Source organism: Pseudorasbora parva, chromosome 15 (assembly GCF_024679245.1).
Source record: "Pseudorasbora parva isolate DD20220531a chromosome 15, ASM2467924v1, whole genome shotgun sequence".
Taxonomy (NCBI): Eukaryota; Metazoa; Chordata; class Actinopteri; order Cypriniformes; family Gobionidae; genus Pseudorasbora; species Pseudorasbora parva.
The window spans coordinates 2,107,112-2,126,857 of NC_090186.1; the positions used below are offsets into that span (position 1 = coordinate 2,107,112).

General features: G+C 38.5%; 1 protein-coding gene across 3 annotated transcripts in view; it reads right to left on the minus strand.

Annotated features, from left to right (window-relative positions):
- lama2 (laminin, alpha 2) overlaps positions 1-19,746 on the minus strand; it is a 259,242-nt gene that overhangs the window by 124,735 nt on the left and 114,761 nt on the right. For all 3 annotated transcript variants that reach the window (XM_067416687.1, XM_067416686.1, XM_067416685.1), the window contains exons 13-15: positions 17,461-17,562; positions 12,764-12,975; positions 10,491-10,602 (exon numbers count right to left, since the gene is read on the minus strand). In XM_067416687.1, coding sequence (XP_067272788.1) covers positions 10,491-10,602; positions 12,764-12,975; positions 17,461-17,562 — 426 coding nt within the window. The remainder of the gene's footprint in view (positions 1-10,490; positions 10,603-12,763; positions 12,976-17,460; positions 17,563-19,746) is intronic.

The window sequence follows — 19,746 nt, forward strand, 5'->3', positions numbered from 1 at the left end:
GTTTCAGTCAACTGAAGCACAAGGGAAGTTTATAGAGCCGGCTGAAAAATGCCTGTTCAGACAGTGTGTGTGTGTTCTTAAGATACACTTATTCAAACCGTTCTGTCTTGTTTTGTTTCATTAATGTGTCTGAAGTTGTTCTGTTCTTCCTCAGTGTTTTCTGTCTGCCTTTTACAGTCGGCATCAAAACAAAATTGCTCTATTTATTTACCAATTCAATCATACATATTCTTTACCTCATAATCTTTGTAATTAAAATACCACAACTTGCTCCATTTGTGAGGCAGCGCTGCATTTTAGCCACGACACTCGGATCTACCTCCAGTCAGGTTTGCAATATTCACTTTTCACAAACCAATCAACCAATGGATTAAATCAAGTTTCATCCTATATTTTTCTCTTGTTCGAGAAGCCATCTCATTCTGCACAATATGGTAGTAAAAGCATCACTCTTTCCATATATATATAGCAGGAGAAATGGGCAAGCGTAAGGATTTGAGCGAGTTTGGCCAGATTGTGACGGCTAGATGACTGGGTCAGAGCATCTCCAAAACTGCAGCTCTTGTGGGCTGTTCCCGGTCTGCAGTGGTCAGTATCTATCAAAAGTGCTCCAAGGAAGGACCAGTGGAGAACCGGAAACAGGGTCATGGGCGGCCAAGGCTCATTGATTCCTTTGACACGCTCCACCTACCTAAGCATTGCTGAGACCATGTTCAGCCTTTCATGGAAACGGTATTCTGGTGGCTGTGGCTCTTCCAGCAGGATAATGCTCCTGACACAAAGCACAAATGCTTCAGGAATGGTTTGAGGAGCACAACGACCAGTTTGAGGCGTCGACTCGGCCTCCAGATTCCCCAGATCTCAATCCAATCGAGCATCTGTGGGATGCGCTGAACAAACAAGTCCGATCCATGGAGGCCCCACCTCACAACTTACAGGACATAAAGGATCTGCTGCTAACATCTTGGTGCCAGATACCACAGCACACCTTCAGGGGTCTAGAGGAGTCCACACCTCGACGGGTCAGCAAAAGGGAGACCAACACTATATTGGTCATAATATTATGCTTGGTCAGTGTGTATATATTTATATATATACACCTTGAACATTTACAGTGAATTCTAAACAAATTAAAGCATTTTAAAACCATCTTCAACTTTTAATATGCTTGTTTCTGTATGCAAAATGCAATGAAACCCATGATCTCTTTATAAAGTCTTTAATCGTAACTTAATCAGAGCTTTTTAGCTATTAAAACTTGTATTTGTCTGATAATTGCTGTTGTTAATGTGCTGTGTAATTATCTGAGCTGTTTGAGGACTAATTTCGCTAATTGTATGAAATATTCAAGCAATTTATTTTAAACAAAGAGAAAAAAAAACTGTTAATTTTGGTTTGCATTTAAAATGTGTTATCAATGAGGCACAATCGTGTAAGAATGTCAAATTGGTATAACTGATGCTCATTAGCATCAGCCTTTGTGTGATTAAGTGCAATCCATGCTTATTTTCAAGCCATCATTGGATTTCGGGATTGACTTATTCATGGAGAATACATGTGACGCCGCCTTAGAATTTGGTCAAAGAAAGATATCTAATGAGGCAGATTAAGTGTGCTTCCTGCTGTTTCGAACTGCCTTCACTGTGTGATTCAGATGGGCAGATCACTAGGGTTTGGCACAGAACTGCTGACTGCAGAGATCGTTCACACACATGCTGCATATGAAGTGGATAGGTGAAATGACTACAGCAATAAGCATCACACTTGTTTTTCGCTGTCTTTCAGTGACCCCGCTGACCCTGTCACTCCCACTGTCCTGAGCACAAAAACAACGCTGAGCTGAGGACAGAGGTTCACTTAAAATTAATGGAAACTTTATTTAAGGGTTTAATTCTTACTATTAACTTATTGCTTATTAGCATACATATTAGGATTTTAACTGTTTAAAAAGCATATACATGCCTTATTCAGCATGACCATATTCTATATTCTTTAATCCTACCCAATACCTTAACTTAAACATTACAGAAACTACCTTACTAACTATTAATAAATATTAACACATTTTCCTTGAGCTTTTGACACATACGTTTCAGAACTGAAAACTTCCTTGTTAGTCTAAAAACCGCTTTTATTGTACCCAAGCCCAGAGAACGACTTGTTGTGGAATGAGCCTGTAATAGATAGAAAAAGAAGATGAACGAGAAGAAGAGGAGAAAGAAGATCAACGCCCACTTTATCATCATAACTCTGGCCCCGCCCACTTCATAATCAGAACTCTGGCCCCGCCCACTTTATCAAAATGCTGGCCCTGCCCACTTCACCATCACAATTCTGGCCCCGCCCACTTCATCATCACAACTCTGGCCCCGCCCACCTCATCATCACAACTCTGGCCCGCCTACATCATCACAATTCTGGCCCCGCCTACATCATCACAATTCTGGCCCCGCCCACTTCATCATCACAACTCTGGCCCCGCCCACTGGAGTGTTAGTGAGATGCCGAGGAGAGACGAGTGAATACAGATAACATTCCCTTCCAAAGGATCCTAATGCTAGGAATGAGCTGATTTATCTTCATCAGTGTGTGTCTCAGTTGAACGTTATTAATGTGCATTCGCTACATTTCACTGTGGATTCTTTGGGAAATCAGTCGCAATTTCGGCATTTAAAGACTTTTTCGATATGGACTCGACAGTAATGCCACAACATGTGTTTTAACTCTAATGCCTGATCTGAGGTCAGTGATTGCTGATATGTAATGATTCATGTACAGTCAGATGTTCTGTGTCTGTGTCAGTAAATCAAACCAAAGACTAAACGCTCAGCTTTACATTGTTTCTCTCAGTAGATGAAAATAATCTGTTATTTAAACTGTGATTAAATTATATATAGAAAGTGATCAAAGAACAATCGCTGGAGCTGTCAATCAAACAGAGCGAGTTTATCAGTGACTCGCACCAAAACTCCCGTAATAATCAATGAGTCTCTTATTTCGTGTTTTGCACTGTTAGTTATGATGAAAGATTTGTGAGAGAGCAGAATAATTTAGCATTTCTAAATTATGACAATTTTCTATGTACAAATCATACTAACATTATAAGTGCCCCCCAGGAAACATTATAAAGCAATGCAGTTCATGAACCCTTTAAATCAACTCACATGCATGTGTTTAATTATTTTCTATGCAATGATGAAAGCATTTGTTAAAGCACTCGTACTTGAAGCATGAGAAACAGTTTTTTATGTACATTCTCTAACCAAAACCTGGTAATATAGACTAGTATAATCTCCCTTTGGGAATAAATGCCTTTTTACTGAAGTTCTCTATTTTGATTAAGGTTTGGGTTAGTCTGCAGTGTTTATAATGAGCTGTGTCCTCACTTAGGAGTAAAGGTGTGTGTGATTTCAGGTTTGAGTTTTGGAGGGTTTGTATCCTGCGGTTGAGATGATCACAGTGTCTCAATTCTGTCTCTTGGCCAGTGGTTCCTGCTCACATCAGCATAAAAATCTGCTCACTCAGAAATCAATAGCCACTGCAGCTTTAATAGAGCAGACACTTATGCAGAGAGAAAGCATTCAACACAGTCAGCCGCCCCAGCTGCTGATGCCCAGAGCAGAGAAACGGCCCTGAAACGGCCCACTGTGACAGAGTTTGATCAGGCTTCGTCTCAGGACCTGTACATGAGGAACACAACAAGGACACCTGACAGCACAGAGGAGGAGAAAGTGTGTGTCAGTATTTATCACTCTGATGGGAAGGAGTTTAAAACACACCAAGCTGCTACAACAAACACCACCACAGGGAGCAATAGTGTCTAGAACTGGAACAGCTCCAATCCTTGAGAAAAGAGTTTTCAGTAACACTTTACAATAAGGTTGCATTAGTTTACATTATTTAATGCATTAGTTAACATGAACAGTAACACTTTATTTTAAGGTTCAGTTATTACCTATTAACTAGTTTCTTCCCCAGCTCTCTGGACTGGCAGTGCCGTAGCAAATGTTCAAATGTAAAGCCAATCACAACAGTGGGTGTTTTCACTGAAGTCTCACAGCAGACACGCCCCTTGAAACAGAGCGTTCATGCCAGAGTATAGAAAAAGTGCCTTTTATTTCTAGATTATGACAATTTTGCATATATGACATTTAGTTGCACTCAAATCATCCTTGTTCACATTACTTAAAAAACTCATGTAACTACATGAACATAAAGTTGTTTCTACTAAAAATGAGTATTGTCGGCTTTAAAAGTGTTTGTTCGGTCTTTATAAGAAAATTCTTATAAAGAATGAATTATTCTAAGTAATGTTAATTTCTTAGTTACTGTTTAATAACATTACTAAAATCAAAATAACTTATTTAATGGACCTAAAATAGAACTAAATATGATCAGTTGCATTTCTTAACATCAACATAATAATACTTTCTATAGCAAATGTAGCTATGGCTCAATCTTAGTTAATGCATTAAACAATGAGACCCTATGTGTTACTGTTGTTCTTTATAGCCTTTATAGTTCTTTATAATTCTTTTGCACTTTAATCTGTTAATTTTTTTTACTTTTATATATTTTTGGTGCATTGTATTATTGTATTTAAACATTCAGATTTATTTTTGTTATTACAAAAAGAGTTCATAAACCTGTTATACTATGATAACACTTTTTTGCAGCTTATTTCAATATCGCTATAATACCGTATACCGTGATAAAAGCTTCAACAATTAATCACAACATGAAAAAAAAACAAATGATACCGGCACATGCCTAATAGCATTATATTCAGATCTATAGCATTATATTCAGATCTATAGCATTATATTCAGATCTTTAGCATTATATTCAGATCTATAGCATTATATTCAGATCTATAGCATTATATTCAGATCTTTAGCATTATATTCAGATCTATAGCATTATATTCAGATCTATAGCATTATATTCAGATCTTTAGCATTATATTCAGATCTATAGCATTATATTCAGATCTTTAGCATTATATTCAGATCTATAGCATTATATTCAGATCTTTAGCATTATATTCAGATCTTTAGCATTATATTCAGATCTATAGCATTATATTCAGATCTATGGCATTATATTCAGATCTATAGCATTATATTCAGATCTATGGCATTATATTCAGATCTATAGCATTATATTCAGATCTTTAGCATTATATTCAGATCTTTAGCATTATATTCAGATCTATAGCATTATATTCAGATCTATAGCATTATATTCAGATCTTTAGCATTATATTCAGATCTTTAGCATTATATTCAGATCTATAGCATTATATTCAGATCTATGGCATTATATTCAGATCTTTAGCATTATATTCAGATCTATAGCATTATATTCAGATCTTTAGCATTATATTCAGATCTATAGCATTATATTCAGATATATGGCATTATATTCAGATATATGGCATTATATTCAGATCTATGGCATTATATTCAGATCGTGGTACTATATTCAGATCTATAGCATTATATTCAGATATATGGCATTATATTCAGATCTATAGCATTATATTCAGATCTTTAGCATTATATTCAGATCTATAGCATTATATTCAGATCTATAGCATTATATTCAGATCTATAGCATTATATTCAGATCTATGGCATTATATTCAGATCGTGGTACTATATTCAGATCTATAGCATTATATTCAGATCTATAGCATTATATTCAGATCTATGGCATTATATTCAGATCGTGGTACTATATTCAGATCTATAGCATTATATTCAGATCTATAGCATTATATTCAGATCTATGGCATTATATTCAGATCGTGGTACTATATTCAGATATATGGCATTATATTCAGATATATGGCATTATATTCAGATCTATAGCATTATATTCAGATCTTTAGCATTATATTCAGATCTATAGCATTATATTCAGATCTATAGCATTATATTCAGATCTATACCATTATATTCAGATCTATGGCATTATATTCAGATCGTGGTACTATATTCAGATCTATAGCATTATATTCAGATCTATAGCATTATATTCAGATATATGGCATTATATTCAGATATATGGCATTATATTCAGATCTATAGCATTATATTCAGATATATGGCATTATATTCAGATATATGGCATTATATTCAGATCTATAGCATTATATTCAGATATATGGCATTATATTCAGATCTATAGCATTATATTCAGATCTATGGCATTATATTCAGATCTATAGCATTATATTCAGATATATGGCATTATATTCAGATCTATAGCATTATATTCAGATATATGGCATTATATTCAGATCTATAGCATTATATTCAGATCTATGGCATTATATTCAGATCTATAGCATTATATTCAGATATATGGCATTATATTCAGATCTATAGCATTATATTCAGATCTATGGCATTATATTCAGATCTTTAGCATTATATTCAGATATATGGCATTATATTCAGATCTATAGCATTATATTCAAATCTATGGCATTATATTCAGATCTTTAGCATTATATTCAGATATATGGCATTATATTCAGATCTTTAGCATTATATTCAGATATATGGCATTATATTCAGATATATGGCATTATATTCAGATCTTTAGCATTATATTCAGATCTATAGCATTATATTCAGATCTATAGCATTATATTCAGATATATGGCATTATATTCAGATCTATGGCATTATATTCAGATCTATGGCATTATATTCAGATCGTGGTACTATATTCAGATCTATAGCATTATATTCAGATATATGGCATTATATTCAGATCTATAGCATTATATTCAGATCTATGGCATTATATTCAGATCGTGGTACTATATTCAGATCTTTAGCATTATATTCAGATCTATGGCATTATATGCAGATCGTGGTACTATATTCAGATCTATAGCATTATATTCAGATCATGGTATTATATTCAGATCTATTGAATGTGCAAAACAGAGAAAAAGTGAGAAAAAGTGCAAACACATGCTCCCTTTCTATATATAATTTAATCACAGTTTAAATAAAAATTATAAACTTTTGTTGGCCACTCAGCTTATTTTCTGCAATAACCCAATGTAAAAATCCAATTGGGTTTTTGTCGAAGGAACCAGGCTGATGTGAACTCACACCTCATCCCTGCAGAATGGTTTTCAAATGAACCCATCTCAATGAGCTGTCCACTTTAGATGTCCGACAATCAATCTCTCCCTGTCTCTCCCAGCATATGTTTGGCTGAACTATTTTAAGTGTTATTTTCGAACTTTCACAGCTCTCCCTGAGGAAACAGAAGCCAGTGGTATATACAATCACCGTCAACTTTCTATAAAGCCTGCTATGAAATCTTCCATCTCAGGGTTGAGAAGGTTACTTTTAAAATGTATGTCAGTACAGATTACAATATACATGCTTTAAAAATTAATTTGTAACGTATTTTGTTAGATTACACACATTTTGTAACTTAATCTAATCATTTAGGATTCTTTGGGACACTAATAAGGCATGAAACACCAAACATAGGACTGGGTTTACCTCTGCATATTATTTTAAACAACATCAGTTTTCCACTATATTTACTGAAGCAAAAAATCCAGCCAAATAAAAAAAGAATTAAAAGAAAATAAATAAAAGACAAGGTGGCGATGCATTAGGATCTGGGGTGTGTAAACTTTTTGAATGGAATGAACATGGTAAATTGCACTTATTTGACATGTAGTTAATAGCTTCTGAAGGGCAGTACTAAATGGAAAAATACGATCTTCAAACAAAATAAGACAAATGTACACCTCATCCTGTCCAAAAGTGTTCACCCCCCTGCTTTTAATGCATTGCGTTTCATGGAAACTTGTTTCTACCAATAAATATGACAATAAAACAGGTCATTTAGACTTTTTATCTCACAATTCAGATTTTTCAATTTCAGTCGATTCAATTTTATTTCTTCATAATTATGAGATTTAAACTTGCAAATGCGTGTTATACAGTCAGAATACTACGTCACTTTTTAATAAAGTCGCAGTTCTGAGAAAAAAAACCTTCTTTTCCACCTCATAATTGTACATTATAACTTGCTATTGCAAGAAAAAAAGTCAGAACTGTGAGATAACCTAAACAAATGACAGATGTTCAGATCCAAGAGTTTGGACATTTGATTTGTATAAATTCAGTCATTTTGTCTTGTGGATTATGCACATAGGTGTAATTTACGGGTGGGACAGGTGGGACATGTCCCCACCACTTTTTTAAAAATCTTGCTTCATGGATGAACTTTACTAATACAAACAAACATCTCTGGTTAACTAGAAGAGCATCATTTTGTTCGTTTGTTAAGTAAGAGGCGATCTGGCGCTCGTTGCCGCTGTTATCAGTGCTGCAGATTTCTCTCGCGGCTCATGCAGTCTCCACACAGACGAGCGCTTTAATTTAACGCTATTGCAGAGACTTTCTATTTGTTCCGGTCAGATCACGAAACAAAATGCACAAAAACTGTCCCTACTCTTGATGTACTGATGATATTCGGTTTTGATGAGAGAAAAAATAGGCTACGAGGGCAGATTAGAAACTTCTGACACGTTTAACAGACTAGACCAGGGATTATAAGCAAAGTGTGTAAATCTATATGCCTTTATTCACGTGAAAATTCTTGGCACAACGCTATATTGTGTTTAGATGCAAATATTAAACGAGATCTATATCAATAAATGAACTATTTAATTGATTTCCGGACATCTTAATAGGCTACAAATTTTTCTGCAATTGTTACATTGTACATAATTTACATATTTTACATCTGATATAACATTGTATCAGCAATGCCACCCCCCTTAATACGCCATATGGTGCATATCATATGCACGCGAAAAACTGCCTACCAATTGCACGCCAAAGCTCATTTTAACGTATGAGCGCCCCTCATGAGCTTTGGCGTGCATATAGTACGCAGTTTTTCGTGTGCATATGATACGCAATTTATGTCCCACCCACTTTTTAAAACAAAGTTACGCCACTGATTATGCAAACATCTATTATGTGAAATATATTAATCAGGACAGCACTAAATATAAGTAACATGCCATTATTATGATCCCAGATCTCTCTAATACACTCTAAAAAAAAATCTGTAAAAATAGTCGACTGTTTAAATTTGACGGAATTTTCCATAAACATTTTTTACAGGTGTTTTCAAATTTGTAATTTCATTGCATTGTGTTTCAGGGTTAATGGAAATGTCTATAAAATTACTGGATAATGTCCGGGTAATAAGCTGCCAGTACTTATTTTTTAACAGTGCACTGTATAAAATTGTAAAAAAATTGCATATTCTTCAAGGTGTTTGAAACTTATCCGTACGACTGTATCTTAGACAGGATCTTTTTGCAGACGGTCAGAGTCTGAGATTCACCAATCGCTGTTTACGTTAATGTTTAGATGAAATGATGGGAGGTTCTGAAATATATGGTCACGTGAAAATAATCAAAATAGGGGTGAGACTCTTTTGGGGTAGGGATGTGTTTGTTTGGGAATTTGAAATATCAACATCGCTCACCAGAAATCGTTTACCCCACCTTAACCATTGTAAGTCCACAAGACCGAAAGTGTTTATGAAGCGAGCCATTTGTAGCCTGGATCAGCCGAACTCAGCCCCACCTACAAAATCAGAGCTCGGGCAGTTTGGTCTGGACTTGATCCATAGAGGAGTAATTATGCCTGAACAGAAACTGACCAATGAGATCATCAGGGCGGGCTTTAGACGATGATGGACAGATGATCAACAGTAACGTAATCATCACGTCATCAAAGGTGCTTGGGTTGAGTTTGTTCTAATCCTAAATGGAGAACTTGTTCGTATATGTATCACCTTCACTATTTCTCTCAGAAATTATGTTGGTAAGTACTTTGTGTATCCTTAAATATTTTTTTTACAACACCTGCAAAGATTGCTTATTCAAGCGTGCATGCAGACAGAGTTGCCAAGTTTTTACAACAAAATCCGCCAACTAATAACCCAAACCAGGCTCAATAGCTTCTCAGGGGGGTTCTCCAAAGAAAAAAAAAAAAAAAAAAAAAAAAACCTTTGGGGGGTAAAATGTGTTATTTTGGCAAGGTTGTCTGCTAAAATTCACACTCATGGGTCTATATATCACATAATTGAGGTCGCTTCCACCTGCGGACATGGAAAGCAACACGCAAAAAACGCAAAAAACGAAGACTTGGCAACACAGTGCAGTTGAGTTCTGTTGACGTTTGAAAACTAACGTTATGTGTCGCTCCGTTGCTCTGATTGGTTGTAGGTCTGTCCAATCGAGGTCTTTCCTGGTTCGGTTGAAACACGCCCCATAATCACAGCCCAATGGAGCAGCATCAGACTTATACTCTGAATAGAATTGAGTATGACCACGTCAGGCTAAGCCATTTTGGGACAGGGCCTCAGACTACCAAGTCTAAGTGTCTCCTGTCCTCTTATATAGCTGTGTTTGTCTTGCTTACCTCACAGGAAGTTCCCTGATATCCAGGCGGACACTGACACACCTCCACAGCTGGAGCCTTTTCGCCGCTGAAAGAGCTTTCGGACGCCACGCTCATGCTCACGCTGCCCAATCTGAGTGTGTGTGTGTGTGAGAGAGAGAATTTGATCCAGTCACAACACAGTATATTGACATTAGGGCTGCCAATTGATTACAATGTGATTAATCGCATCATTTAGCTGCAGATTAATGCATTGAGTTAATAACAGGGCTAGTGTAATAAATAAGTCCGATACACACACATAACATAATGATGTAATACAGAAGATCTGCAGGTGTTTACAATAATACACTGATCCATCATTAATGAATAACTACTGGAACAAGTGAGTAATGCACTATTAACACTCTATTAAAAATGTTAACTAATAAGAACCTCTGATTAATGAAGGGGTTAGTAATAGTGATCAGTTAAATGTGGTAGTTCACTGTTAACTGATCAATAACTACTATTATTCATAACTCCATTATTCATAAGGACTACTAGAATCTAGTATACAGGTTCATAATCAACATGAATAATGCATAATGTATAATTCATTCTGAAGTGAAGGTCATAGTAACTCATTAGTAATGACTCAAGTGCTACTAAACCATTCAGAAGGAGTTACTAATTATTTGGATCAATTTTCTAGAGTGAAAAACACGATAACTCTGTAGTAACGACTGAATCATTGTAAGCTTTTGAGGGTTTTGTAAAGTTTTGGATATTAACACTAGAGTCATTACTAATGGGTTACTATGACCTTCACTTTAGAAATAATTATACATTATTAATTATACAACATTGGCCAGTTTAACTGCTCAGAACAAACAACCATCACAAAACACACACACACACACACACACACACACACATCATACAGTGAACGACACACACAGTCATGGATCATCAGGTAAAGACACACACACACACACACACACACACACACACACACACACACACACACACACACACACACACACACACACACACACAGCGATCATACAGGGAATGACACACACACACACATCTCATGGATAATCAGGGAATGACACACACTCACACACACAGTTGTGGACCATCAGGAAACGACACACACACACACACACACACACACACACAACAAACCTAGACATCACAGGAAACATTCAGCAATTTTACTTTCTCAAAAAAAAAACCCTGAAAAGTGGGAAATCAAAAAAACCGTCAGGGTTTTGTCAGGGAGAGGGCGAAAGTGGATGTTGAAACATGCAGCTGAGAACCGGACCCAGAGAATGGCGTGCCGGAAAGCCTTTAAAAAAAGGTGTGCCTCTGGTTGGGCTAGAGACTTCCAGGGAAATTCATTCTGTGTGATTTATAAGCCTTTTGAAAAGTGGGGACATGGGTAATGTCCTCATATTTCACCCTCTCCTGTAATACCTGTGTCATACCCATGTCATAATACACATGATATTTTCACAAAAACAAGCACGCACGCACGCACGCGCGCGCACGCACGCACATGCACACACGCACGCACGCACCCACACACACACACACACACACACAGCCGTGGATCATCAGGGAACGACAGGCTCATCAACTTTTGAACAGGTATTTTTTTGTCTTGTGATCTCTTTATATAAATATGTTTGATGTAAAATATCTTATTCAGGACAGTACTAAATAAAAAAGAACATGCATTTTGTATGATCCCTCTTATTTTGTTCAAATTATTCACTTTTCACACATTCTATAAGAGGTGTGTGAACATTCAAGCACAACTATAGGTGAGAGGCCATAGGAGATAGCAAGACGACTGACTTTAATGATGCTTTTATGGTTATTTAGGGTGTTCAGTCCCCTTTCTAGACCCCACAAAAACATAAAAGCATCATTAACATATCATTACAGTTAACATATTAACATATCCGTCTCATGCACTTTTATGTCTTTAAACGCTCGTTTTTTGGGTCAGCAGCTCATAAACACTTCTGGGTGTTTGGTTCTGTGTTGTTTAGCTTGTTTTCTGCACACCTCGTCACATATCAGCTTTTAGACATTGTTCGTTTTTTTTGTTATAAGTCAGAAATAACAAGGAGGCGCTTCCCGGAATAGAAAGCCAATGGAGACGGCTGGTTTGTTTTCCCCGGTGGGCGTGGCTTCAGATTATGACGTGTGTCGCTCTGTCTCTATACATCTTATGTTGTATGGTGACCTATGCTTTGTGTGTGTGTGTGTGGCACAAAGGAAGCTGCAGTGGTGAAGCGCACCTGTAGATGGCGCTGTGTTCCTGGCCGTAAGAGGCCCGGAGGAGCAGGCGCTCGATGTTATTGAGGACGGTGTGAAAGTCTCTCTTACTGACGGCCAGGCCCGAGGCGTGATGCCGAAAGCTTTCCGGCTGGAGATCTGTGCTGCGCTCCGATGATGAGAATGGATACACTGCCGGCCCGGAGCGGCTGTCAATCAATCTCAGCCCGCCGCCCTGTGAGAGAGGAGCATGTCAACCCTTCTCCTGTCCTTCATCACATAACATCACACAGGCAAAAGAACAAAAAAACTCTACATATATGTTTGTGTAAAAGTGTGTATGTGAGTAAGTGTGACTGTGCGTGTGTGATTAAGTGTGAGTGTGTGTGAAAGAGAGAGAATGAGAGAGAAAGAGATAGAGAGAGAAAGAGCGAGACAGAGAGAGACACACAGAGAGAGAGAGAGAGACAGAGAGAGTGTGTAAGTTTGTGTGTGTGTATGTATGTGTGAAAGAGAGATAGAGAGAGAGAGAGAGTGTGTTTGTGTGTGTGTGTGTGTGTGTGAGAGAGAGAGAGAGTATGTGTGTGTGTGAGAGAGTACGTGTGTGTGTGTGTGTGTGTGTGTGTGTGTGTGTGTGTGTGTGTGTGAGAGAGAGAGAGAGAGAGAGAGAGAGAGAGAGTATGTGTGAGTGAGTGAGTTTGTGTGTGTGTGTGTGTGTGTGTGTGTGTGTGTGTGTGTGTGTGTGTGTGTGTGTGTGTGTAATAGGGTGATTTATGAAGAGCCATTCGATGAACGTAAAAAAGATGAGAGATTGGTTTGATGGAAGGGGGAATATTTTCAGGAAATTATGTTTAATAAATTGTGAAAAACTGTGTGTGTGTGTGTGTGTGTGTGTGTGTGTGTGTGTGTGTGTGTGTGTGTGTGTGTGTGTGTGTGTGTGTGTGTGTGTGTGTGTGTGTGTGTGTGTGTGTGTGTGTGTGTGTGTGTGTGTGTGTGTGTGTGCATGCATTGATGCAATAAGAGGTAACCCATATATCTCAGCTCTGACACTGTTAGTGGACTCATCCTAGAGCATTATGGGATGCGATTCATTCAGCTCGTTTATTTACCACCCCACCACACTGACTGCTGGGAAAATCAGGCTTTATTGACATGCACAAACACACACACACACTGCTAGAAGATTGAGGATTTATGGGAGCTGGACTCCCTATTTGCACAGAGTTAATGAGGTATGCACATGCAAAACAGGGCTTAACGAACAATAATTACCTGTCATACACACATGAGCCACACACACATGCAGAGACACACATGCAGCCTCGCATCACACTAACATTTCCTTCAAATCTACAAAGGACAGAGGATTATCACAATGTCAGCATAGGAACTGAATACACACAAACAGACTTTTTATGGGGTATTAGACATATATATGTATTAAGGTGTGTGTGTGTGTGTGGGGGGGGGGGGGTACCCCTAATGTAGCTATAATTTACTGACATCTAGAGGGCTTGGGGGCTAATGCTATTTCATGCATTCTGAATTATTGACAGTGTTAAAGAGTTGATTCTCATGATAACATGGACAACATTTCTAAACACGAGTTGGACGTATGACGGAGTATTTCTGTGCCAAATACACTCCTACAGGATTCACACAAGTTTCGGAGAGTTTTTATTTGAGTATGGGTGTGTCGTTATAAAGGGCAAAAAGCCTTATATGGGCACTTCTCCCGGATGAACGCACACACACACACACCAACCAAAGCAGGAGCCCATCATCGGGTTATGCGGCGCTGGCGTTGTGTGTTTAAACACGAGATCAACAATGTCACTAAAGAAGTGTGTGTGTGTGTGTGTGTGTGTAAGGGAAGGATCACCTTGTCCAGCTTCCCAAATAGCCTAGCGTTAAGTGAACAGGGGATGCAGTTTGTGTTTCCCGAGTTCTGCAGGTGTGTAAGTGCATATAATGTGAACACCAATGTTTAGTGAGAGTTATCCAGGGATAATGCCATGGTGTGTGTGTGTGGGGGGGGGGGGGGGGGATCTGTGTGTGTGTGTGTGTGTGTGTGTGTGTGTGTGTGTGTGTGTGTGTGTGTGTGTTTTAGCTCCACCCACTGCACGCCTTCACAGACTCTGCTGTTTTCAGAAAGGATCGGTTCAGTGTATCTGTCTTTTATAATTATGATAAACTAAAGACTCTTGTGAGATATGAAGGATCAACACTACTCTAGAGATACTCAAGATTAACACTAGATTGGCAGAAACTGTGTGTTTTGAGCCCTTTAAAAGTAAACATCCCAACGAGCAATGCGTTTGAGCTCCAATCCTCATGAAAGCAAATGACGAGCATCACAGGCAGGTGTGTTTGAGTGTGACGCTTTACTCTGCAGGACAGTTGCACTGATTTGCATGTCATCGAAACTAAGAAAGCATTCTGCCGAAAATCTCAAACATGGCATGAATAAACCAAATATTATGAGTGTGCTTTTCTGTGGAGACTAAATAAAGAAGAGCTTGACTTGCGTCGGCTGAGCTAAGCCGACACGAATTAAACAAATTCTTGCTTGCACACAAACAGGTATGTGAGCGCATACTCAAGCATGCATTTACACACACATGCAGACATAAGCGTTCTGAAAAGACTCGCACAAACATAAACACAGCTGTGCATAAATGCATGTATACAAACACACTCACAGACATAAACAGCTGTAGTCCACTTACACATCTTCACTATCATTCTGACCAATTGTAGACAAAACAAAGACGGCCGCGCTTTGCTTTCACCGCCCACATGACTAAAAAGATGAGCCGAGGTGTTAGTGAATGGCATGAGCTCAGATAATGGGATCTCTGGGTAAAGGTGAGGTCATTTAGACGCTAACACACTGTTACAGTGCAAACCCTGTGGCTCTGACTCTTGCATGCTTCCATTTCAAAGCCTCCAAAGTCTAAAATAAAGATTGTAATGCCTTTTATGTTAGAACACATTCTTCACAAAATGTACATTCATTTGATATGCTGTTGGCATACTACAATGTATTGATTCACAACATTATTATTTTTTTCAGAAATGACATAATAGCATGTACAATGTGTGGTTTTGGTTGACTCCTCTGGGCATTTCTACTCAAGGTTACTGTCACGTTCATGTCTTGTTCTGTTTGTTTTCAATTGGCTCTATCACACACCCGCGCAATAGGACGGCAGGCGCAATTCTAGTGTGTTCTGCTAGTCTCAGCCCGACACAGTTCTAATGTTCACGTCAAGCTCCTCGTTGTTTAAATATCAAATTAATTGGCGCATCTGTTCCCCCATCGGAGAGTGTGTGTGTGTGTGTGTGTGTGTGTGTGTGTGTGTGTGTTTGTTTGTTCACCCATGGGTGTCTGGTCTAAACCAGGTGTGTTCAGGAGCATTTTTGGAGCGTTGCTATTGTGAGGAACTGAAAACCACTGACCATTAACCAACACACACCTGCTCTAAAGTCAATAGTGCAGTATTTCTGTGTTATTTAAAGGGTGTGTTAGTGATATGAGCCTATAGGGTGTGCACAAAACACACACATACAATCTGATTATTACACACACAGGGATGTGCAGCACACACACACCCACACCCACACCCACACACACACACACACACACACACACACACACACACACACACACACACACACACACACACACACACACACACACACACACACACACACGGCAGATATTAAAAATAAAAGGATTCCTCTGGAGAAGTGTTCAGTCTCTCCTCATGTAAATAGTGAATCCGTCATGGTGCGAGCATAACTGGCTTTTAAAGGGAAAGGGAGATGAGATTCTGATTATTTATTGCATGTTACGCCAAAAACACACCCATGACTCTTTAAGAGACGAGGGACAACCCTTCTGGACCATGAGCTCAGATTTAAAAAATAGGGCCATCAAATATGCCATCATGAGTTTTCAGATTGATCTCTCGGCTGCGTTTAAATTAAAAAATGTTATACCCTTCCTTCGCTAACTTCCCTCCATCTCGTTCACTCGGATGTACAACATTGCTTACGCTGCACGAGTGCCCAATACAGACGGAACCCTTGAGATGTGTTAAAATTGAGTACCTTAAGCCCTCACAGCAAAAACCCAGTGTTAAATTAACTATCCTCAGAGTTTAAGTCCATACTCAAGAGTGGTAAATGTAACTCTGAACAGTGTTAAAGTTATTGAGATAATTAAGTGATTAATTGAGTGATGATTGACCATTAGTGATGAACACCTGCATGTTAACAAGCAGAACCACTGAAGAAAATGTATTTTATTAAAATATTATTTGCAAAGAGTTCAAATTAATTACTTTATATATTAATTCAATGCCTTGGCTGGGATTTAGCGGATCTGAAGCTATATTATGTACTTATACTATGTGCAGAGAGCATTCGCTTAATATAATTGTTTACGGAGGTGGGATTTATCGGCTTCTGCATCTTAACTTTTAGATTTTTTTGACAGACAAATGTGTCCATTTAGCGGAGGTCAAGACACACTGTCAGACACATTTTCAATTTAATTGTTGGAAGAGAAATGTTCTGTTTAGTTTTGAGGCCTAAAGGTCAGGAAAGTCTACCTACATATGTCACAATGAATCACAATAGCGGAGAGAACCCATTTATTTCACTCGATCCTATCAAACCCAGTGTGGATGTGTTTGCGATTGAACAAATGTACCTCTATGATGACATCAGGAGCACTGATGATGTGTAACAGTTCGTCTTTGCTTTCCATGTCAGAAGAGACCGTATACACCAGCCTGCCTCCATACGCCAAGACCTGCAGACGCAAACACACACAAACAGGAGCAAGGGTCAGCAAACGTGTCTGTTTTTAAGAAAAGGTCGAAAACAAGTTCACCACTCAGTGATTATTGATGAAGCCACACACACACACATCTCTCCCCTCTCTGAACAAAGCAGAGCACATTCTCCTCTCCAGGTCTTTCACTGTTATTGGGTAACGTTGCGCTGCAGGGCAAATCAGTACAGTTAAATCAGTCCGGCACACTGAGGAATGAACCGGGGAGAATAGCACTCCACCATGTGTTTTTGCATCCAATCCTGGCTCTTTACTCACACACACACGCCCACACACACATACATACATACTCCTACACTCTCCTACAATTCAACGGCAAATAAATCTCCCCAGATTTGGCTGGGTTTACTGCGGTGCCCTGTGAGTAGAGGTCAGAGCTCATCTCTCCAACACACCCCAGACTCATACGGCATTCACATCGAGTGCTACTCAAAGCAAATATCAAAATGTCTAGCTTGTTACACTTTTATATGTTCTGACTGCTCATGTCTAAAGGAAGGAGGGGAGACGTTTGTCTCCAGACCAACATGTGAAAAAACTATTGATTTTTCAGCACTGCGGCTTTCCGGTCAGCCAGAAATGGCATTTGGGCAAATCGCCCAAGAAATGCCATATTTCACGCCAAAATCAATAGGAACAATATGCAATGATGTTTCGCTTAGACAAAATTAAGCTTATTTAAGGACCATTAAGATTATTCGGTATTGAAATTATTCTCATGACAGTTAAGTGTATTTTTACCTCAAATTCTCATTGACGTAATACAAAACTAAATTACATATACACTGCTGTTTTTTGGGGTCTTTTTTTGAATATAAATAATACTTTATTCATTAAGGATGCTTTAAAGGTCCCGTTCTTTGCGATTCCATCTTTCAAACTTTAGTTAGTGTGTAATGTTGCTGTTGGAGCATAAATAATACCTGTAAAATTATAAAGCTCAAAGTTCAATGCCAAGCGAGATATTTTATTTAACAGAAGTTCCCTTTCAAAGCCTACAGCGAACGGCCGGTTTGGACTACACCGCTGCACTTCCTGCTGTGATGACGTCACTAGAACCGTTTGTTGACTAACTCCGCCCACAAGAACACGCAAAATAGGGGGCGTGGTCTCGTTGCTCTCCCACGTGGAGAAGAGCGCGCATTCAGCGCTTGCATCGCCCCGTTATGGGAAGAGGCGGGACCTTTCCGGGCAAAGTGCGCTAAGCTGCTGTCCAATCACAACACGGGAAGCGCTGGCCCAATCAGAACTCGTTACGTGTTTCTGAAGGAGGGACTTCATAGAACAAGGAAATCATCAGGCCGTTTGTAGCACAGAGGAAACAGCGCTGTACAGATAAGGCAATTGTGTGAAAAATACTGTGTGTTTTTTTACAAGCGAAACATGAACTCATGTTATATTGCACACTGTAAACATAATCAAAGCTTCGAAAACACACAAAGAACAGGACCTTTGAATTGATCAAAAGTAATATTAAATGATGCCACAAAAGCTTTCTACTTTTGTTCTTTTGAACTTTCTATTTATCAATGAATCCTGAAAACTAACGTATCAGTTTCCACAAAAAATCTGAACTGTTTTCAACACTGATATTAATCATAAATGTTTGTTGAGCATCATATCCTCATATTAAAATTATTTCTGAAGGATCAAGTACACTGAAGACTGGATTAATGATGCTGAAAATTCAGAAATAAATTACATGTAACTAAAGTATACATTCACATAGAAAAAAGAAAAAAAAACTGAAAAATTCTTTATTAGTAGTAAGTTCTTTTAGGAGACGGCAAAGAAATCAAAAACCAAATACTATGACTGAGCATGAACGCACATGTAGACTCAATGGGAAAATAAGAATTAGAGCATCACCCCCAGCACATCTTACAGGAAACGAGAAATCTCAAAACTAAAGACAAGCAACTCTAGCGCATTCTGCCCTCCAGCCTCCGCTGTGACCCCTCTCTCCGTGAGATCAACCCCACGACGCCCCGCTGACCCCTGCGTCTCAACCCGTTTATTTTAATATCAAGTATGGGCCTGATATGGACAGAGCCCACCTACAGAGACACAAACAGGCAAGGCTCCACAAACAGAGTTTGGTTTGTTTGTGTTGTGCTCGTGACACACACACATCTGGAGAGA